The sequence below is a fragment of the Physella acuta genome, unplaced genomic scaffold, assembly GCF_028476545.2.
Source record: "Physella acuta isolate Inbredline_101_S28 unplaced genomic scaffold, ASM2847654v3 ptg000609l, whole genome shotgun sequence".
NCBI lineage: Eukaryota > Metazoa > Mollusca > Gastropoda > Physidae > Physella > Physella acuta.
In genome coordinates this window covers 63807-85639 of record NW_026732128.1, presented here as the reverse complement: position 1 = coordinate 85639, position 21833 = coordinate 63807, and the positions used below count along the sequence as shown (strand labels likewise).

Genomic DNA, 21833 nt, shown 5'->3' with positions numbered 1-21833 from the left:
CTTTTCACCATTGTCATGTCTTCAATGCCACCCCCCCCCCTCCACCCATACTTGTACCGAGTTTCTTTCAGGCATAAGTTATATAAACTGGAGATTCTGTTTTGATCAAAGGATTTTCCATTCACTTGATTTCTACTTTTCCGTATAAGCTATAAATCTAGATCTAGATGTAGTATACAGACTAGATAGGCTGCCAACAGATATAAACATTTGCTTTTTAATAAATTTATTTGTCACGGAAGTGTGAATGCCAGCAGAAGACAAATTTCGCCCTGTCACGTAAAAAATCTGGCATTGTATGGGTGTGCATTGTTAATTAATTGTAAGTTTAAAATTTACATATTTACCACATTTTTTTAGTCTTAAGTTGATTTTTATAGCTATATAACATTATAATCTAGACTCAGGTTTGTTTCAATGCCTGATAAAACGAAAGAATAACTTTTTGTAACAAAGTCAAGTAATAAAATCACAAACGTCCCCTTTCTTTGCAGACTAGACGAGGCCAAAAAATGGCGTTCTCAAGACCGCGAAACTATAAACAAGTTAAACCAGCAGGTCTCTGAATTGGAAGGGGAAATTCGCATGCTAAGAAGAACCAACGATTCTTTGGATACCGAAAGACAGAGAGACAAGTCAACTATCGCTAGACTACAAGAGGAGCTAGAAAAACTAAGAATTGTGAGTAGACTAGAATCACAGTTAGAGATCACCTAACAAAACAAGTTCAAACAACAGATGGCCGCTTTTTATATAGCAAATCCTGCTCGCAAACACTGCTGTTTAAAGATAATTTCTTGCCTATATACGATAGTAACTATATTGATATATTTAGCCATTGACTTTAGTTTATTATTCATTTATTTATAACATTTGACACAAATATATCACAATCATACTTCTATAATGGACACGAGCGAGAAAAGTCTCAAAGGTATTTGAGAGGTGTATAAATTCATTTAAAAAAAAAATCTTGCACGGCGTAGTTACAATTAATATGGTTATAAAATCCTGTCTATCTGGTTTTTTTCGGACTTTATTAGAGATTGGATGTATTTGATGTTTATAATATTTTCGGTAACTAAATAAAAATTAAAAAAAAAAGCAAAAACAATTTGGTTTTCACGTGTAATGGCGACATAAACAATGGCATCCTGCTATTGGATAGGCCGTCATTAATTTTATTGTACACATTGTAAGCTAAAAATAGAAAACTAGGTCATGGGGTTTTTAATTTGCATTGTTATTTAAAAACTTGATCTGCAAAGTTTTGTAAACAAATAGTTATCGATCACTAAGTAACTGTACAGCCAATCAATATTTGTCTTACGAAAGTGAAACATCCGGTTATAACTTAGGCTTGATGAAAATAAATAGAAATGTAGCCTTAAACTCAACAAATTATTTTCGAGTTCTCTGGATTTGCAACTGTTATAGCATTTATTCTAAAAATATAAAATTTCTAAATTAATTTTAGGCTTAAGTTTTTATTTTTTATTTTTTTTTACGGTCTAAATCTTAAAAAGCACGTTTTTATTCCATGTCAACAACATTGGGGACGGAATCTCGTCAACTCGCTCGCCTCCATTAAAGCCTTGACAATGAGTTAACTTTTTTGTACATTACTAGCCGCGGGCGATTTTTACGTACCTAAAACGATAGAACATCTAGATTCTAGATCTATATAGCAAATCTTTCTCACAAACACTGCTGTTTAAAGTTAATTTCTTGCCTATATTGATATATTGTTATAATTATTAATTACTATTATTTAGTAATATTTAGCCATTGATTTTGGTTTATTATTCAGTTATCTAGATCTATAATATTTGACACAAATATATCAAATGTGAATATACTTCTATCATGACTATTAAAGCCTTAACAATGATGTAACTTTTTCGCACATTACTAGCCTCGGCTGGTTTTATGTACCTTAAACAATAGATTACCCGGTAATCTATTGTTTGACTAGGTCTAGAGATCTAGATCTAACCTACTTCTAAGATAGACTCTGTTAAACTAGCTAGACTTACTAGAGTGCTTCTCAATCACAATGCAGGAAATATGCAAGGTGCTTAAATTCTAGAAGAATCTTGAATTTAGATAAATCTTCTGTCTTCTTGAATCTAGTATTATCTAGATCCTATTCTAGATTCTACCACCAGATCTACTACTTTTTACTAGAGTTAAATACCTAACCTAAGGCTTAGATATAGATTCTAGATCTAACTTAAATCATGTTAAAAATGATAAATCAATGTTTTGTTATGCTCTGGAATCTATTCTATAAATGTTTGGTTATATAATCTACTCTGTAATAATTATATATTAGGTGTAGGGCCTATTTGGTTACCACTGCCACATTTAACATATAAATAACTAATATGGGGGGGTGGGGGGGGCTGGATGTATGAAGCTTGAAACAAAAAAAAATCTTTAGAACTTACATCTAATTCAAACGGTTATAAAGATAGAAATTTTATCTTTGAAAACTTCCAATGTTAGGTAGGTCAAATATATATATTTTTAAATTACCTTCCTTACAGTTATACATTTTCTTCTTATAATAATAAGATATATAATAATCTTCTCACATACTTGTACATTCCTCTAATTTTATTACCTTTAGTAGCATGTGATGTGAGAGATATTGATTTTAGTCTGTTAGTCTGGTACGTTACTGTTACTGTAGTGTTTAGCATTTAATCATTGTCTCCCCATGGATGTATTACCCTCGGATGAACTCTAACCACTTTCACTTTTCTTCCAGGACTTGAGCAATGAGACAATTGCCAGACTTGATGCAGAGAACAAGTACCAGACACTGTTGGAGGAGATTGAATTCTTAAAGAGTGTTCATGAACAGGTCAGCCAGTGCTAGCTGTCTGTCTTTATTATAAGTATTTGTTTTTTTTAGTGTCTGAACATTTTATTCACAACATTTGAGCAGGGCTCTAACCTAAGCCACTAGCTTATGGAAAAATATAGTTCTTTAAAACAGATTTTTGTAGAATCCACAGTCAACATTATATAATAAACAAAAAAAAAAGAAAATCAAATATTTTTCATTACGGGAATTTTTTTTTCCAGCTGACATTTTTTTTTCCTTAGTATTTTTAGTAACTATAACATAAAAGTATGTCTGTTTTTCTTCCAAAATTATGAATGAGATATATATTAGAATAGGGAAAATAATATTATTATTGGTTGTTCGGAGCATTAGTCAAGTCTTAAAGAGTTTATGTATATGTATTACTTTATTATTAGTTTTTAGATGTAGTTAGTGTACCAAAATCTCAGCCACATGTTGTTTAACATAGATACAAATTGAATGTTTCTCTAGGAGTTGAAGGAACTCTCAGCCCTCGCCTACAGAGACACCACTGCTGAGAACAGAGAGTTCTGGAAGAATGAGCTGTCTCAGGCCATTAGAGACATCCAGCAGGAATATGACCTCAAAGTGGACCAAATCAGGGGAGAGATGGAAACTTTCTACAACCTCAAGGTAACATGTCAAAGCTGGTCAATTATTTAGGTGAACTCACTACTAGAGGAGAGATGGAAACTTTCTACAACCTCAAGGTAACATGTCAAAGCTGGTCAATTATTTAGGTGAACTCACTACTAGAGGAGAGATGGAAACTTTCTACAACCTCAAGGTAACATGTCAAAGCTGGTCAATTATTTAGGTGAACTCACTACTAGAGGAGAGATGGAAACTTTCTACAACCTCAAGGTAACATGTCAAAGCTGGTCAATTATTTAGGTGAACTCACTACTAGAGGAGAGATGGAAACTTTCTACAACCTCAAGGTAACATGTCAAAGCTGGTCAATTATTTAGGTGAACTCACCACTCCAATGTTAATTTCTTAAACACTAATCAGATTTATGTATTAAGTTTTTATTCATAAATTAGTGCACAAAGTAGAGGTTTAGTTATTTATGATTTACGCTGTTCAGTTAAAAGGAAAGTATAGTTACTGGTGTCTATTATATTTATATTTAACAGCATTGGTTATGGTTGTGATATTAATAAATGGTTATGTTCTGAAAATCATTATCAATTTACGGTTATATTATAAGTATCAAATACTACATTTTTTTTTATCAATAAACAATTCTATTCTAAAATCAGATATTAAAATGTTTCATGTATCATAGATGTTTATATTCTAAAAATCATGCGCTACACTGTTTCTAATATGAATCAATTATTGTATTCTTGAATCAGGTACAAGAGTTCCGTACAGGTGCCACCAAGCAAAACATGGAAGCCACGCATGCTCGTGAAGAAACTAAAAAGCTTCACAAACAGCTGAGTGACTCACGTACAAGACTGGCTGACCTTGAGGCCAGGGTAAGTTTATTGTCACAATCTACCTCTGCTTAGTAACAGCGTACAAGTCTTTTACTTCTTGGCCAAAGTCCAGCCTGATTACACTCTATTTCAATGCTTTTACAATTAAACATGTATGTATGTTGTTGTTACTCCAGAATGCCCAGTTGGAGAAGCAGTATCAAGACCTGCTGCGAGAGCTGGAGCAGAAGGAGCATGAGCATGACATCCAGGTGAACTCGTTGAAGGAGGAGATGAACCAGCTCAGAACTGAGATGGAAGGCATGCTTGTTGAGCTCCAGACTCTGATGGATGCCAAGCTGTCCCTGGAGTTGGAGATTGCCGCCTACAGGAAGCTGCTGGAGGGTGAGGAAACCAGGTAAGTCAGTTTTAGCCATTAAAAACATGAACCAAGGCTCATCAAACTTTTCCTAAGTGTAAGGTGCTAGACTAACAGGGAAACTACATAATTTGGGGGAAAATGTACATTAAAAAGCTATTGAAGGTACACTTTCTACGAAAGGAAACATCAGAATACTAAACTCATAAATTACTGAAATTAGTTTTAAAAATCTCCATTTATTAAACTCATCATTCAAATTAAAGATAAATGCATATAAATGTAATTAGTTTTTAAAATCTTAGTAAATTTTCAAGTAAACATAAATGCACATTGATTCATAGCTTTTAATACCTTAATTCTGTTTCTAAACTAAATATTTTATTTGTTACACTCTTGAGTATTTTAATGAACAGCTTCAGGCTTTTAACTGACTATACTTAGTAGAATGGAAATGCTTATCGGCAATACCTGTATGCTTACAATAGGAAGTAGCAATTTTAAACAAAGTTAAACTTCTATTATCTTTTACCAACAAAAATGTTGTCTTAAATTGGAAATTTCAAAGAATAAGTGCTGCAACCTCTAAAATGTTTGGCTGTGAAGACCTAATGAAAACATAAGAAAAACAATTTAAAAAGGCAATAATGTAAACCTTAACCATTCCACTGGGAATTTACCTTTTAATTTTCTTGGTTAGGTAATGGAGCCCTCAGCATAAACATGCTTATAAAGTAGGGTCTACTGCTATTTTTTTTTCTTTGTGTGTTTCATTTGGATAATATTTTTACTGTTCTCTTTCAGTTGTGTGCTATGTGCTAATTAATTTTATTTTTTTATTTTATTTATGATCATTTTTCATTGTCCTCATTCTTTTTTTACTCAATCATTTTTAAGACTTTATTTTTTAATATTTTAAAAAATAATACCTTATACAAATGTCAGGAGTGGTTCTAACACATGACTAATATCATTGTCTTAATTAATCCATTTCCTTTTTCTATGAACAACCACTGAGTCCACCAAAATCACAATTAATATCTTATTCATCACCTAACTCTTCGTTCTATATTGCACCAATTTTTTATAATCTTAAATTACCTCCCACCCTAAAAGCTTTTAACTGTGGTCCCCTTTACCCTAACACAGGATCCCTCTCCGCAACTCTTACCGGCACTCCTATTCTCCTTCCTCCACCAATACTGTCAAATCTGACTCCACTGGCTACAGTGCTCCTTCTAAATACAGCTATGCTAACACCAGATGGAGGGACTCTCCTCGAGATACCACTGACAAAAGTAGTTTAAGTAAAGATTCTGGTACCAAAGTAACACCAAGTAAACCAGCTGAGCCAGATGTGCTGAAATCACCTGGCATCAACCAGGTTCTCACTACCAAGGATAAGGAAACAGTACCAGCAGAAGTGGAGAGTAAGAAGGTTGTGAAAACACAGCAAGAAGAACCTGCGGCAGTTGTTGAGGAGCTGATGGATAAAAAAGTATCAACTTTGAAAGAATCATGTCCAGAAATACATGAGAGTAAAATAGAAATCAAGTTACAAACAGATGTTGAAGATGAAAATGAGGAAATTAAAGATGGGCCAGATGTGGTCACAGAACTAATTGACCAGGCAGATGATGAAACAGATCAAAAAGATCAACCAGATGATGAAATAGATCAGAAAGATCAACCAGATGATCATATTGATCAAAAAGATCAACTAGCTGATGAAATAGATCAAAAAGATCAACTAGATCATGAAATTGATGAAAAAGATAAACCAGATGATGAAGTAGATCAAAAAGATCAACCAGATCATGAAATTGATGAAAAAGATAAACCAGATGATGAAGTAGATAAAAAAGATCAACCAGATCATGAAATTGATGAAAAAGATAAACCAGATGATGAAATAGATCAAAAAGATCAACTAGATCATGAAATTGATGAAAATGATCAACCAGATGATGAAATAGATCAAAAAGATCAACTAGATCATGAAATTGATCAAAAAGATCAAGATGATGGAATAGATCAAAAAGATCAGCTAGATGATGAAGTAGATCAAAAAGATCAACTATATAATGAAATGGATAAAAAAGATCGAGATGAAGAAATAGATCAAAAAGATGATGTAATTGATCAAAAAGATCAAGATGATGGAACAGATCACAAAGATCAACCAGAGGATGAAACGGATCTCAAAGATCAACCTGATGATGGAACGGATGGCAAAGTTCAGCAAGATGATAAAACAGAACAAAAAGATGAAAATGTGGCTGATGAGGAAATTGTTGAAGAAACAATGGATAAAGAAGTTTCTATTTTAAAAGAAACATGCCCAGAAAGCAAACACCAAGAAGAGGTTAATACAAATGAGAGAATAGTTGATGAGGAAACAGTAGAAGAGGATCAACCTCATAAGGAATCTGTTGATCAGGTAGATGAAGAAACAGTGGAAGAGGATCAACTTCATAAGGAATCTTTTGATCAGGTAGATAAAGAAACAGTAGAAGAGGTTCAACTTCATAAGGAATCTGTTGATCAGGTAGATGAAGAAACAGTAGAAGAGGATCAGCCATTAGAGCAAAAGCTGGATCAGTCATTAGAGAAAGAAGTGGATCAGCCGTTAGAGAAAGAGGTGGATCAGCCATTAAAGGAAGGGGTGGATCATCCACTAGAGAAAGAGGTGGATCAGCCATTAAAGGAAGGGGTGGATCAGCCATTAGAGGTGGATCAGCCATTAAAGGAAGAGGTGGATCATCCACTAGAGAAAGAGGTGGATCATCCACTAGAGAAAGATGTGGATCATCCACTAGAGAAAGAGGTGGATCATCCACTAGAGAAAGAGGTGGATCAGCCACTAGAGAAAGAGGTGGATCATCCACTAGAGAAAGAGGTGGATCATCCACTAGAGAAAGAGGTGGATCAGCCACTAGAGAAAGAGGTGAATCAGCCATCAGAGAAAGAGGTGGATCAGCCATTAGAGGTGGATCAGTCATTAGAGAAAGAGGTGGATCTTCCATTAGAGAAAGTGGTGGATCAGCCATTAGAGGTGGATCAGTCATTAGAGAAAGAGGTGGATCTTCCATTAGAGAAAGAGGTGGATCAGCCATTAGAGGTGGATCAGCCATTAGAGAAAGAGGTGGATCATCCACTAGAGAAAGAGGTGGATCATCCAATAGAGAAAGAGGTGGATCATCCAATAGAGAAAGAGGTGGATCATCCACTAGAGAAAGAGGTGGATCATCCATTAGAGAAAGAGGTGGATCAGCCATTAGAGAAAGAGGTGGATCAGCCATTAGAGAAAGAGGTGGATCAGCCATTAGAGGTGGATCAGTCATTAGAGAAAGAGGTGGATCTTCCATTAGAGAAAGAGGTGGATCAGCCATTAGAGAAAGAGGTGGATCAGCCATTAGAGAAAGAGGTGGATCAGCCATTAGAGGTGGATCAGTCATTAGAGAAAGAGGTGGATCAGCCATTAGAGAAAGAGGTGGATCATCCACTAGAGAAAGAGGTGGATCAGCCATTAGAGAAAGAGGTGGATCATCCACTAGAGAAAGAGGTGGATCATCCAATAGAGAAAGAGGTGGATCATCCAATAGAGAAAGAGGTGGATCATCCACTAGAGAAAGAGGTGGATCAGTCATTAGAGAAAGAGGTGGATCAGCCATTAGAGAAAGAGGTGGATCAGCCATTAGAAGTGGATCAGCCATTAGAGAAAGAGGTGGATCAGCCATTAGAGGTGGATCAGTCATTAGAGAAAGAGGTGGATCAGCCATTAGAGAAAGAGGTGGATCATCCATTAGAGTTGGATCAGTCATTAGAGGTGGATCAGTCATTAGAGAAAGAGGTGGATCATCCACTAGAGAAAGAGGTGGATCAGTCATTAGAGAAAGAGGTGGATCAGCCACTAGAAGTGGATCAGCCCACTGAGAGTGTTGTGTCAAGCTCTTATTTAAAACAAGATGATAGTTTTATTTCAGACACAATACAAGCTTTACCTAAGTCTGATCATACAGATGATACAGGTTTTCAAAAAAATACAGAAGTTGATGTGAAAGATCAAGTAGACATTCCAAACCAAACACATTTAGATTTGGAGGCAGGTACTAAAATTGAGATAGAAAAAGAAAGATATGCAAAAGAAGATGTGGGCATTCAGGAGGATGAAGGAATAAAGAAAGAATATTTTGAAGATCAGAAAGGTGCAGAAACAAACTTAGCTGAAATAGTACGACAAGAGGAAATGTCTTCAGACACTGAAGAGAAAAACCTAGATGGAGATGTGAGTGAGCAGAGTAAAGAACAAAGCGAAGTAGACAAGAGAGAAGATACAACAGACAGTAAGCTTGCTCAAGATGTAGGTGTTAGTGAAGATCAGAGCAATATTTATTTGAATTCAGAGGTTGGTGCTCAGAAAACATTTGAACAAGAAGTAACTGTTGATAGTAGTGGTACTAACATAGAGGAAGCCGCAGTTATTCAGGAAGATGATACCATCTTTCCTGGCAATACGAGTACCTCGGTTTCAAGTTCTGATAAAAAAGTCCAAATGGCTGGAGAAGCATTGGAAGTTTCTGATGAAGTGCAGCCTTCTGTTGATGCTGATCAACTGCAGAGTCCTCTTGGTGGAGCAAAAACTGGAGTAGTTCATCTTGTTGGTTCCAGTTCTTTGTCGCCAGATTCTGAGGCTGTGGTTGAGGACATTGTCATTGAGGAAAAAGTTGAAAGACATGCGGTTGTTGCCAGCTTTGCTTTACGTAGTAATGATGAAGATAAACATAGTGAACCAGAAATAAATAATGGGCATTCTGCTAGTCAAGAAATTAAAGAGGAATGTATCTCTACAACACCTGGAGGTGGAGAAGACAGTAAAGAAATTGTGGAAGAGGTTGCCACTCAAGATATTGTGAAAGGTAAAGCTGGTACAGAGGCCATTGCTAAAGAAGTGCTGGAAGATGTTGAGTCTTCTCACAAGAAAGATAGTGAGGTAGAAGATGAGGTCTTTGTAGAGACAGGAAAAAACAAAGAGAAAGAAGAATCACAACATGATGATCAGGTAGAAACTGGGGCTAGTGTAACACAGTCAGAAGTAGATAGTGATACTGTAGTGACTGGTGAGCTTGGACAAGGTAAAACAGAGATTGAAGACAAAAGTGAGACTGGTCATTTAGTTGAGAAGGAGGCATTGTTGAGTTTTGATGCTGTTGACACACAGGATGAAGTATCTGAAATAAGAGCTGAAAAAGTAGCTTCAAAACAGGATGAAAAGTCTGAAGGAGTAGTTTCTACAGAAACTAATTTAGTACTTGTCATGAGTGAAACTAACACAGACAAGGCTAACAAGGATCAGATATATGAACCTGTAGTAGATAATGATGATAAAGAAACTAAGATGGAGGGAGATTCAACTTTTCATGAGAATACAGACTATGGTGAAGATAAAATAACCAGTACAAAACAGGAACCTTCATCTAGTCCAGCAGGTCATGCTGAGGATAAAACCAGTACAAAAGAGGATGTTTCATCTCTTCCAGCAGATCATGCTGAAGATACACCAACCAGTGCTAAAGAGGAAGTTTCATCCAGCCCAGCAGATCATGCTGAAGATAAAATCAGTACAAAAGAGGAAGTTTCATCCAGCCCAGCAGATCATGCTGAAGATAAAACAACCACTGCCAAAGAGGAAGCTTCATCTAGTCCTGGAGATCGTGCTGAAGATAAAACAATCACTGCCAAAGAGGAAGCCTCCTCTAGCCCAGAGGTAAGTGTTGCTGAGCAGACCCAAATAGACTTTTCAGTGGCCATACCTGTGCCAGATCAGGAAAAGACTGCAGGAGGTGAAGACACAGATGAGGATGTTCTCAATGATGAAGAAATGGGAGCAGTCACTGAGGAAGAGAAGCTGGATATCTTAGATACAGAGATCCAGTTTTCTCAGGTTGTTAGCTTAAACTCTAAAATTAATGTTTCTGATAATCAGTTTGAGGACCATGGTTTAGAAAAACCCCTTACACAAGATGCTATAAGCTTAGACTTAAAGACTGACAAAACACTTGAGAATAAAGATAAAGAACCAGAATGTTCCCCATCCAGTGGTCATGTGGCAGGGGATAACTTTAATCAACCAGTAGATTCAGCTGACTCCAGCCATGAGAATGGAAAAAAAAGCGAAAATGTTCAACATTCTAGTTTTAATAGCTCTTTTACTATAGAGCGAAGCCAAGTAGAAGTAAGTACAACATCCTTGAGTGCAGAGGCTGTGGTACATTCAGTGTCCTCAGGCCTGATTCAGACCAGCAGTTCCTCACCCAGCCCAACAGCACAGCCTGCACAACCAGATGACATGGCTGCTGAAGTAGCCAAGGAAACGGTGCAAGAAGTTTTGGAGGCGGCCCAGAAGAAACTACCTCATGGTCAACTTGTTGTCAATGGTAACTTGGGACTAAAAGAAGAATCTCAGCTTCAAGTTACCAAAGAGGAAACAACATATTCGTACAGTGTGGCCACATACAGTGAAGAGAGTTCTGTGAAGACAAGTGGAAGTACAGTTGGAGAGTCCTCTAAAGCCCAGGTACTCAGTAGTCCTGGCATGTCTGGTCAGTCAAGCAATGAAGAAATAAATCCCGTCAAAACTGATCAAAGTAGAGTGTAGAACTTAACACACATCGATTTCTTCAGATTCTAACCAGGCGTTTCATACCAGAATTTTTGTATCAACTTTTACTTAAAATATTTCTTTCACTTGCAACAAAAATTTCGCTGAAAATTTATGAAGTAAAAAAAAAATGTGTGTGTATCAAGATTTTTAATTAATATAACTAACCAATGTTATTTTGTGAACATACAAAATTGTATCACTTTATGAAGATACTTGTCATTGATTAAGCATCACTTAAATTATTAAATTATCAGTTAGATTTTTGACACTGTTATTCCCTTATGAGAGCTAACTGCTAACTTCTCTTCATTTTTAAATGTTTATGTTATATGTGAGTTGTTAATCTACCACATCTTTCATACAAGTTATAACCCTTTCAATTTGTAAGTTCAAAAACAAACTTTGTAGAATCTTTTCATTCATTCAAAACTGTACGGAAGTCATCTTTTACTGCTTTAATCAACTTTTCTCATACTTTATGTAACACATAATATTTATTGTAGAAGAAATCACACTTGTCTGAAAATGTTTTTCAACTATTTTGGATTTTTCACTCAACATTGAAAGTGGTTTGAACTTCTAAAAAAAAAACTGCTACACAATGTTATTTATAAACGGGTCATTTTTCTGCAGTATTCCTTCAGTAATAAACTATAGGATCAGTATTGCACTTTTTCTATATTTCTTTGGCACATTTTCTAAAGCTTTTTGCATGGTCAGAATTCTGAACTTGTTTTTGTATTTAAATTTATTTTATTAATAAACTTTTAAAAATTGTACTTAAATGGCACAAAAATCTTAACAATTTAACCAAACCCTTTAGGTCAAGAACTGCATCCAGGTGTAGTTCTTATTCTTCTATCCGTGATGTATTTGGCAGTGAGGACAACCTTTCTAATAAAGTTACTGACGGACGTATGTTATCGCAATGAACTTCAAAGCTTCGTTTTTTCATTTTCTCTCGGAAAAACCTTTTATTTGGGACCAGAAAAGAATAGACAATCCTTTTGATTTAAAAACTCCCGTATAAAACAAATCTGCTTGCCCTAGCAACTGTTTTTATTGCTTTTTTTTTTACCCTTAACTTTTTTATTTTTACCTTTTTTTTTTATATTCGGCCTAAAACTTATTTTACTTTCAGTGTTTTTGTTTACAATTTAAATGTTTATTACTGTATTTGCCTTTCTTCAACCCTTTTTTTTCTTAAAACTCCCCTCCCTTCCTTCAGCTTAATCAGCTGCCTTGCTGTTGTTTCTTATGTGTCCTTTGTTTATTGTTTATTCTGTTTCCTTAAGCTTTTGTTTGCCTTCTTATTTGCATTTATTTGTAAATGTAACACTCTTGTCAACTGTAAAGCTCATGATATCCAGCATTTTTTTTTTTTTTTTTTTGCTTTTTTTTGTCTTTAGTTTGCACTTTAACCTTTCACCCCTACAGGGTTGGTCTGAGGCAAGTTGTGGAGCAAACTCTAGGGGTCAGACAGAGCGGGAGTGCTCGACTGGCAGACATTATAAACGTCACTGAAGGACAGTCTTATGAATCTGGTGGTGCGTATATAGCAAGTAGTGCCTCTGATAAAAAGTAATTCCTTCGCACTTTGTCTTGTCCAAGAAAACTCTCATATAGCTCATAAATATACAGTTCTGCTTCAGATATACATTTTTTAAACTGACATGTTGTCAGCTTTGCTTTGAGCTTAAAAGTTCTGCACCTAAGCTGTCCGCTCTTCTATACACTGGTCTGTTTCTCACTGGATTCAAAATGGTAGTTAGCTCTGGGTTGCTTTGGTTAAAATTAGATGGAAATCTTGCAAATTTTTAAAAAAATGTTGTTCTAAAGTAGCAAAGTAGATAATTAAGTAACCCATTATTATGTGTAATTAGTATATAAATCTATTGTTTTTAAAAGCGCAACATTTAAGTAAAGCATCACATATTTAAATATTTGCTAAGTATTTTAAAATGTAATATTCATTAAATAAGTTTTATATAATTTATCATTCATATTGTCAGCTGATACAATAAAAAAAATGTCATGGATGTTTCAAAAGCAGATATTTTGTTTTTAAATTCAATGTGATACTATAAGTCTCATGAAGCAATTATAAATCATTTATTTAAATACTAAATTGTTTTCTTGAGTGCTTTATTCACATGTATGAACATCCTCATTATTCAACACTTTGTTGCATCTTTTATATTTTACTTATAACCTTTTTAGCGATCTTTTATAATTTTGCCTTTTCAATTATTATTTTTGTTTGTTGGATTTTATTTGAAAAACTTTTTAAAATCATAAATTCAGCATGTTTAACATCTGTGGTGTTGGCAAGTAATTTTTAACTCATATTGGGATAATGCAAACAATTTCAAACAATTTTGGTGTAGAACCTAGTACTGTCACTACTAACACTCATTATCTTGATTACAAAATGATTGGCAAATGGCAGTATGTTTTTTTTTTATCAAATCTGCCTCTTTCCACGTAGGCCAACTATGTTACGTAACAAAACTTGTGTTATCTAAATGGAGTTAAACCAGTAGACAATCCTCGAAATATTTTAGTTCCTTAACAATTCAGTCATCAAAAACTAAGTTGTGTTACATGCTTGTCCTATAAATGTGGTATTAGCTTTAACTAATTGTAAAAAGATGAGTGATCATTAATATGTTTTTAGAATCTTCATTTTTAAGTTTTCTGTTTCAAACAAATTTAGTTTTGTTTCTTGTATCAACTATTTTGTGAATCTCAAGAGAAATGTTATTGTTTATTAATGGTTTTAGTAGTGTCATATTTGTAATCATCTTTTATTAAATCTATATAAATTGCTTAATCCTTAACACTGGCATACCCCATAGTTTAATGTCAATATGCTTTCAAATGTTCAAAATATTTTTGACCAGTATATTAGTTAAACATGGCTTTTATTTCTTGTTAGAAATGTAGTAGATCTAGACCTATTTCATAATGATTGGATGGTGTTTCATCATTTGATCCATTGTTTATTGTGTGAAGTGTGTCAAGCAGAATTTTGTTATTATTGCATTTAAGTTAGCTGATCTATCTACACATTTCCCAACCAAGTCAAAAGTATCTTTACATCATGGTTGTGATACATGTTCATTCTTTCAACATTGAAATAAATTTTGCTGTTGGAAACATTATGGTAACTTTGACCTATTGTAAATTTTTTGAGCTGGAAAGTGTCACAGGGAAGCCTCCCATTGATTTTTTCATATATAGGCCAGTCAACAGATCTATAAAAGTTTGTCTTTGAGATAAATTTCTTTTTTTTTCTCATTTAATCTTAATAATCAGAAAGTTCTAGCAGATGATGTATGTTATAGTAAGCATTGAGTCCAGTTTCCTCATGTATTAAACAGATTTTGTCATTCAAACATTGTCCACTCAATGTTGTACCCAATTAGTGTTGGGCAGTTTTATATTACAATCAAATCATTTTTTTAGCCAATACTAGTCAGTTCAATGTTGTTCTTTAAAATAAGTTCAAGTGACACAAACTTGTTGACCATTGATTATTGTAGCTTTACATTCTAGATGAAAACTTGCATCACTTGTATTCCTTTCTTCTGGCACAGGTTTATCTAAGCAGAATTTTTTAATTAATTTTTTTATTTTGCTTTTAGTTTAAAACCTAACCAATACAGCACTTTTTAAGAATCAATCATTTATTTATTCAATATCTGGAAAATTCATTGACTACAGTTTCTTGACTGAACTTGGTAGCTTACACGTGTAAAATGTTAACAGCTGTTCTAAAGGAACAAACATTTGTTCCTACATATTGAATGGGGGAAAAGCAAGCTAGTGCCATATTTGCTTGATCAGAATGGACTGTGGTCACTGAATTTACCTTGAGCTACTTCATTGCCATAGACTTGTAATAGATGATCTTGATGCTTTGTGTCATCAGTACACTGATGTACATGAGGAAGTATTTGTAACATAGCTGTAGATTAGAAGACCTTCCATCACTGCTGTCTAAATGGTTTTTATCATCACATCCAGATGATATTGTGTCTTGTCTTTAGAAACCTTTAGTCATTTTTAAAAATTGTTTCCTACTGGACCTAAAAGGGAAATGAAAACCATTTCCCAAAATATTTTTCTTTTATTATTAGATTAAAACTTACTTTCATCTGTTTTCTAAGGGCATATAATTGTAAGCAAACACAATGGGAAGTCTATTTTCTACAGTCAGTGATGGCTGGTCTCTTGATTTCATTTTTAGATTATTATTTCTAAAATTTACATTTGTTTTTCTTGAGGTACAATTCCATGAACAATTTTTTTAAAGATTTTTAACTATCTAGTGAGTTAACTAAAATAAAACTCAATGTGTGTTTGGCTAACATTGGTATAGCTTCAGTGTTGAAGTTATATTGTTATTTTCTACGCCGTTTTAAAAAGAAAAGTGCTTATTACATTATGTACCAAAAATAACAGAGGCTGCTGTCCTCCTACATAGAGGAGGAGGTTAAGATGAATGATGTTTTGTATTTCATTTAGACAATCCTCACAGGTCTTATTATAGTAGTAATATAAAGATATATTGTTAACAATGGCTGTTAACAACTTAGTGTCCCACCGTGGCGTAGACACAGATCTTGTAACTAGCTAGTGAAGATTGTTCATGGAATTGATATCTTGTTTGCCGGGGTGTAAGGAACATGCTTTTACCCAGCCTGAGATCAATTTGTGACGCCAACTGCTTTCAGTACGCAACACTGTGAATGTATGCAAATTAAAGTCTTTCTGTCCAAAATTCAATTGGTGTGGCCGTCCATTTATTTGTTTTTATTTATACTCCAGCTTCATTGAGAATTTATCTCCAACTGAAGGTTTATTTCAAATTGTTTTCCTATTTAAAATATTGAGTGTATAAAAATGTTTTGTGCTTCTCAGTTTTGTTTTATCCTCCCCTATTCAGCAATTCTTAAACATCTATTTAGCTGTGTAATGGTCACCTTTTATCCACTGGCTTGTACAATTTCAAATGGTGAAGATCAGTCATTTCAAATGGAACCACTGGTTTGTAAATGTATATTTTGGTCAATCTAAGTTCTATCAAGTTTTCTTGCTTGTTGTGGTGCTGGAAACAACAGGACTCCAGCACATGAGCAGGTTGTAGCTAACACTAGGGACCTGGCAACGTTAAGGTCTGCTTGTGAACAGGCTGTAGCTAAGTCAAGAAAAATCTGTTTAGTATTAAACGCTTGCACTAGGCAGGAAATTCACTAAATTGAACAGTGTGGAATGCTGTGGTTACTACCATCAAGTGCAGTCATTGCAGTGAATGTCAACAGGGATTTCAGTAAGGATAACTATCCCTATTCAACAGTAAGGTGGCATGGCTGTTTTGTTGTTTTGTTTTATTATTAAGAGAAATTTCTTCAGATCACCATTGAAAATGTTATTGTTGCAACACTGTTTAAATGTCTCGGCTGTAGCTATAGCTATAACTGTGCTTTAAATATTTTATGAAAATGTTATTTTTCTTTTTGTTAAGGAAAATGTGTAACTTTAAAATAAAAATATTTGCAAATCTAACAAAACAAAGATATGAACCATATTAAATGAAAGATAAATTTAATACATTTACTGGCATGAAAAAAATAGTCTCCATTTTGTTGGTGTAGAATATTATTTTTTATTTGCACATTATGATTCCTTGTACTGTCATTGTTTTATCATCAGTAGCAAAACACTGCTGCATTTTCAATTATTCTTTCTGATGTTAAAAATAAGCATATATGTCCACTTAAACATTTTTCACATATTGTGTATTCCTTGCTTTACATTAGTTAGTTAAATAGTGATGCATGTTGTGGTATCTTTTGTAACTGTTATGTTGTTTAGCAACTCTGAGGCTTCAATGGAAACCTGATGTGTTGCAGCAATAATCAGAATAGATAAACTATACCTGGTGCATGTATTTTTCTTGATGTGTCATTTAAATTAGCACTTACATGTCTAAATGATTTGGTCTACTGATAAAAATATTTTAAAACATTTTTTCAATCTTTATAGCCTAGAGTTAAAGTAATTTTAAGCTTCATTCCAGAATTTTATTAAGTTTTTTGACATATTAAATGCAAATGTTCTTTATTCAAAATTTAATTGAGGGCTAGATAGTATATTTTAGATAAATGTTAGTTGGAGCTAAACATAAATTGTTTGATCTTAAAGATGTTTAATTAATCTGTTTAATTAGCTTATTTAATGCTTCTCCATTGTTTCTCATTTATGTATATATTTTCTTGTTCAGAATTGATTTTTCTTTAAAATTCCTTAGGATTAAAGAAATTTTCTTCCCAATTTTTACTAGATCTACTAATTTTCTAACATGTGCCTAGAAATAAAATATATTACATGTTGTTAAGTGCAAGTTATAACATTAAAGAAATAGCTGTTTAGTAGATAAATAAGAAAAGCTAAATAATTTTAGCTCAGTAATTTATAGAAAATAAACTTTAAAAAATTCAGAGCTAATGTAAATTATCTTTCATTTTCTACCACTGCATGTTGTACCCAATCCCTGCATGCATTGACTTTGCTCTGTCTTTTCTGACCTTTGTACAAACAAGCTAATATTTGTTGGGGTAGATTTCTTGCCTTGATCTGCAGAGCTGCTTGTTGAATACATTTTCTTATTTAGTTCTAATTATCTTTAGTAACTTAAAAGTGTTACATTATACAAATGTGTAAGAAAATTCCACTAGAACTAATACAGTAAGCTATGAAGTTGTAAACCAGTGAATGCAATGTTTCAGGTGACTCCCAGCTGAGCATGAAGATGATGAGAGGAGAGGTGTCTGCCAAGACAACCTACCAGAGGACAGCCAATGGTCCAGTCAGCATTGCTGAGGCCAACCCAGAGGGCAAGTTTATTCTTCTGGAGAATAATCCATCTGGTGGTGTTCGTAAGGTCAGTACATCTTTGTTTGTCATTGTACACAATTTTATTCTTATATAATAGTTTATACTCATTATTTTTTTAGCTCTGAAATTTTCAATATTTAAGAAATTCAGGCTTGCCAATCACTATTTTCTTAAACCATGCTTCAGATATCTCAGGACATATCTTAGCTGGGTGCTTTGTCATAGTTGTCATTTTATTTATAGACTATATTCATCTTTCATCCCTAAAATAAAAAGTATTGCGATAAAAAAAAATTTAATACCTTATAAACTATAAAACCCACTTTTTATAGTCAATGGATACTTATATTTCACTATTACCTCAATGTTACCAGTGATAATTTTTTTTTAATTGGTTATGTTTTCATTTAGTCTTTGTGGTTTTAATCTAATGACTTGATGAATTTTGTTGTATAGGAAGTCAATCTTGATGGATGGAAGCTGCGCCGTATTGTGGACAAAAACCTGAGCAAACCTTATGAGTACACTTTTAGGAACTTTGTCTTGAAGCCAGCTAAAAATGTTAAGGTAAGATTGAGTTAAAACAATCTGATTGTTTTTGTATGACTAAAAATGTTAAGGTAAGATTGAGTTTAAAACAATCTGATTGTTTTTGTATGACAACGACGATAAAGTGAATTTAAGTTTAAAAGAATTTATATCTTGCAATAGTTAAAGTCTTAAAGGTTTTAAAGAATTAAATATTGCTATTGTGGTAGTCATTATTACCTCCAGTGAAGAAACTATTTAGCTCAACCCAAACCTCCACCCTTCCCAACAGAATTGTGATAAGCAAACATAAAAATTATTCCACAATTTTAAATAAGTTCCTTAGTGTTAATGGTAAGTTGTGATGGTGATCAAATATTTGTATCTGTTCTTAATCTTTCCCCTGCTACAACTAGATGTGTCAATAATATTTACAGTGTTAGCTGAAATCTCACATCTGTATGTACCTATATCTGAATATGAATCTTATGTCATCTTTGAAATATTCTCTCAACAGATCTTTGCCAGATCTTTGGCCACTCAAGCGGGACCTAATGACCTAGTTTTCCGGGATGCTGATACATGGGGTGCTGGAGCAGAAGTTGTTACAACATTAATTAATGAGAAAGGGGAGGTAAGTGACATTACACCATTGATTAATGAGAGAAGGGGGTAAGTGGTATTACACCATTGAGTAATGAGAAGGGTGGGGGTAAGTGGCATTACACAATTGATTAATGAGAAAGGGGAGGTAAGTGGCATTACACCATTGATTAATGAGAGAAGGGGGTAAGTGGTATTACACCATTGAGTAATGAGAAGGGTGGGGGTAAGTGGCATTACACAATTGATTAATGAGAAAGGGGAGGTATGTGGCATTACACCATTGAGTAATGAGAAGGGTGGGGGTAAGTGGCATTACACCATTGATTAATGAGAAAGGGGAGGTAAGTGGCATTACACCATTGATTAATGAGAAGGATGAAGGTTGCAATAATGACAAACTAGCTTCACTTTAAGGAATAACAATCCCGTTAGACTTTTTTATTCAACGAGGGGACAAGGAAGAAAATTTAATTTGTCTAAAGTCAGTGGAATAGATTGTATTTTTGTGCATGCTTTAAATAAAGCATATCTAATCTTACTGTGATAGCCTTGTAATCATAGAGTTGTTTGTTTAAATTATTGCATTAGTTTATTGTAGTTTTTGTTTTTTTTTATATTATCATTTTTCAAGTAGCTTTCATCCTACAACTGTGCCATATTTTCTTCCAGGAGAAAGCAAGCCACATTCAGAAGACCAACTACACCCAGTAAATACACAGGCAGCCACTCAAGGATCCTGCTACTTCTGGTTCATGACAAGGGCAGCCACTCCAATATTTGTTGCTTTCACATTTTGTTTATCCTAGATCTGATAACTTTTCTTGGTTGCTGTTATTTTTTTTTTTTGGTTTCAAGTGGGAAGAAACTATTTTCAAAAGTAAAATAATTGTCTCAAAACTTTTTAGTACTGTATGGTATCCTGATCAAATAAGATGCTGACCATCTATTATTTGGCTGTGATGATGATTAGGCTCACAAATAATATCTATGTGAGAATTTTTTTTAAATGAAGTTTATTTATAATCACCTCTAAAAAATTTCATTCTTTGTACATACTTAATCACCAGTATAATATGCTGTGAATGGTTGATCAAATTATGGCTGATTTCACTCTCTCCTGAATCTTTCTATATTTTTTTTTATGATTGATACACACTTTGCTTGTATCAGAGATAGATTTTTTCTAGAAGAAATGTTTATTTCCATTAGCTGTTTTTTACACAACTTTTTACTGTAAAAGCTCATGTTTAATTTATGACATGAACAAACATGTGAACAACAAAATATTTTTCTCACATTCCAAAATGTGTTGTTTTTAAAGCATACTTATATATACTGGGCTAGTTTGTTTTTTTTTTAGAAACTCAACTGCGTTAATCTTTTTATACCATTTATTTACATATATATGCACTGCTGTGAACTGCGCCTTTATTTATTTGTTTTATTTCAAACAATCAGTTTAATTCCTTTGAGAAATGTTTGGTTCAGTCCTAGTATCATCTTTAAATCTACACTCCAAAAAGTTTTTAAACCAAATTCTCGTTTGTTTTGTCTTTTAAGTTGACATGTAATCCAGCACACTATATATACACAAACGCTTGCTGTTGTATACTACTTGCTTCTCAGGGTTTGGATTCTGATTCTTTTCTGACAACACTTCTTTCGCTTCACCTTTCGTCAAGGAAGAGAAACCACAGGGTTAGTCCTAGAACCTATGAGAATGCCCTGAAGCCCAGCCAGGCATTAGTTTGCTGAGACAACTTTTCCAAGGACATGTACATGAACTTTCCATGCATATCTTAGCCAACATTATAGCTACTGTATTTTATTTACTGTAGAGTTTTCAAACACACCACCATCCAAAGTTTACAAATATGTTGAAAAGAACTCTGAATTTGGCTTGTATTCATTTTTTATCTGATTTTAAAAAATTTAAATGATTTTGCTGTTTATAAAAAACATTGTGAAACGAAGTCAAGCTGAAATAGGAAAACCATAGTTACAAGTCCATGCCCATTTGAAAATAACTTGACCATGATTCAGGGTCTTGTAATAATTTTTTTTTTATCTAGACTGGTTGTTTGATTACTCTCTGAAACTGACTGAGTATGGTGCTAATGTCATTTAGTGATAGAACCTTTTCTTGTAACCAATATATGTTTCAGACTTCATTGAATAATAAATGAGATTATCTACAATCAAAGCCGTTTTTTCTTACAAAATATTTTATATTTTTGGTGCTTTTCGTGCTGAAAGATTAACATTGTTAAACAAACTAGCACATAAGTATTAATAAAATCTAGTGTGTGCACTGATCAAAAGCTTTACCGATCAAATGATGTAGCCAACAGTTCACTCACTGGATGAGCCAACAATTCACTCACCAGAAGATGTAGCCAACAGTTCACTCACCAAAAGATGTAGCCAAGTTACTCACTGGATGAGCCAACA

The 21833-nt window shown here is 33.9% G+C and overlaps 1 protein-coding gene across 3 annotated transcripts in view; it reads left to right on the top strand.

The window, feature by feature from the left end:
• LOC131947855 (70 kDa neurofilament protein) overlaps nt 1-21585 on the top strand; it is a 79033-nt gene extending 57448 nt beyond the window's left edge. For all 3 annotated transcript variants that reach the window (XM_059309232.1, XM_059309230.1, XM_059309231.1), the window contains 10 exons: nt 495-681; nt 2774-2869; nt 3347-3508; nt 4237-4362; nt 4500-4720; nt 12783-12892; nt 18140-18294; nt 18705-18815; nt 19294-19410; nt 20052-21585. In XM_059309232.1, the coding sequence (XP_059165215.1) occupies nt 495-681; nt 2774-2869; nt 3347-3508; nt 4237-4362; nt 4500-4720; nt 12783-12892; nt 18140-18294; nt 18705-18815; nt 19294-19410; nt 20052-20093 (1327 nt within the window). In that variant the 3' untranslated portion in view covers nt 20094-21585. The remainder of the gene's footprint in view (nt 1-494; nt 682-2773; nt 2870-3346; nt 3509-4236; nt 4363-4499; nt 4721-12782; nt 12893-18139; nt 18295-18704; nt 18816-19293; nt 19411-20051) is intronic.
• Nucleotides 21586-21833: the final 248 nt, after the last annotated feature.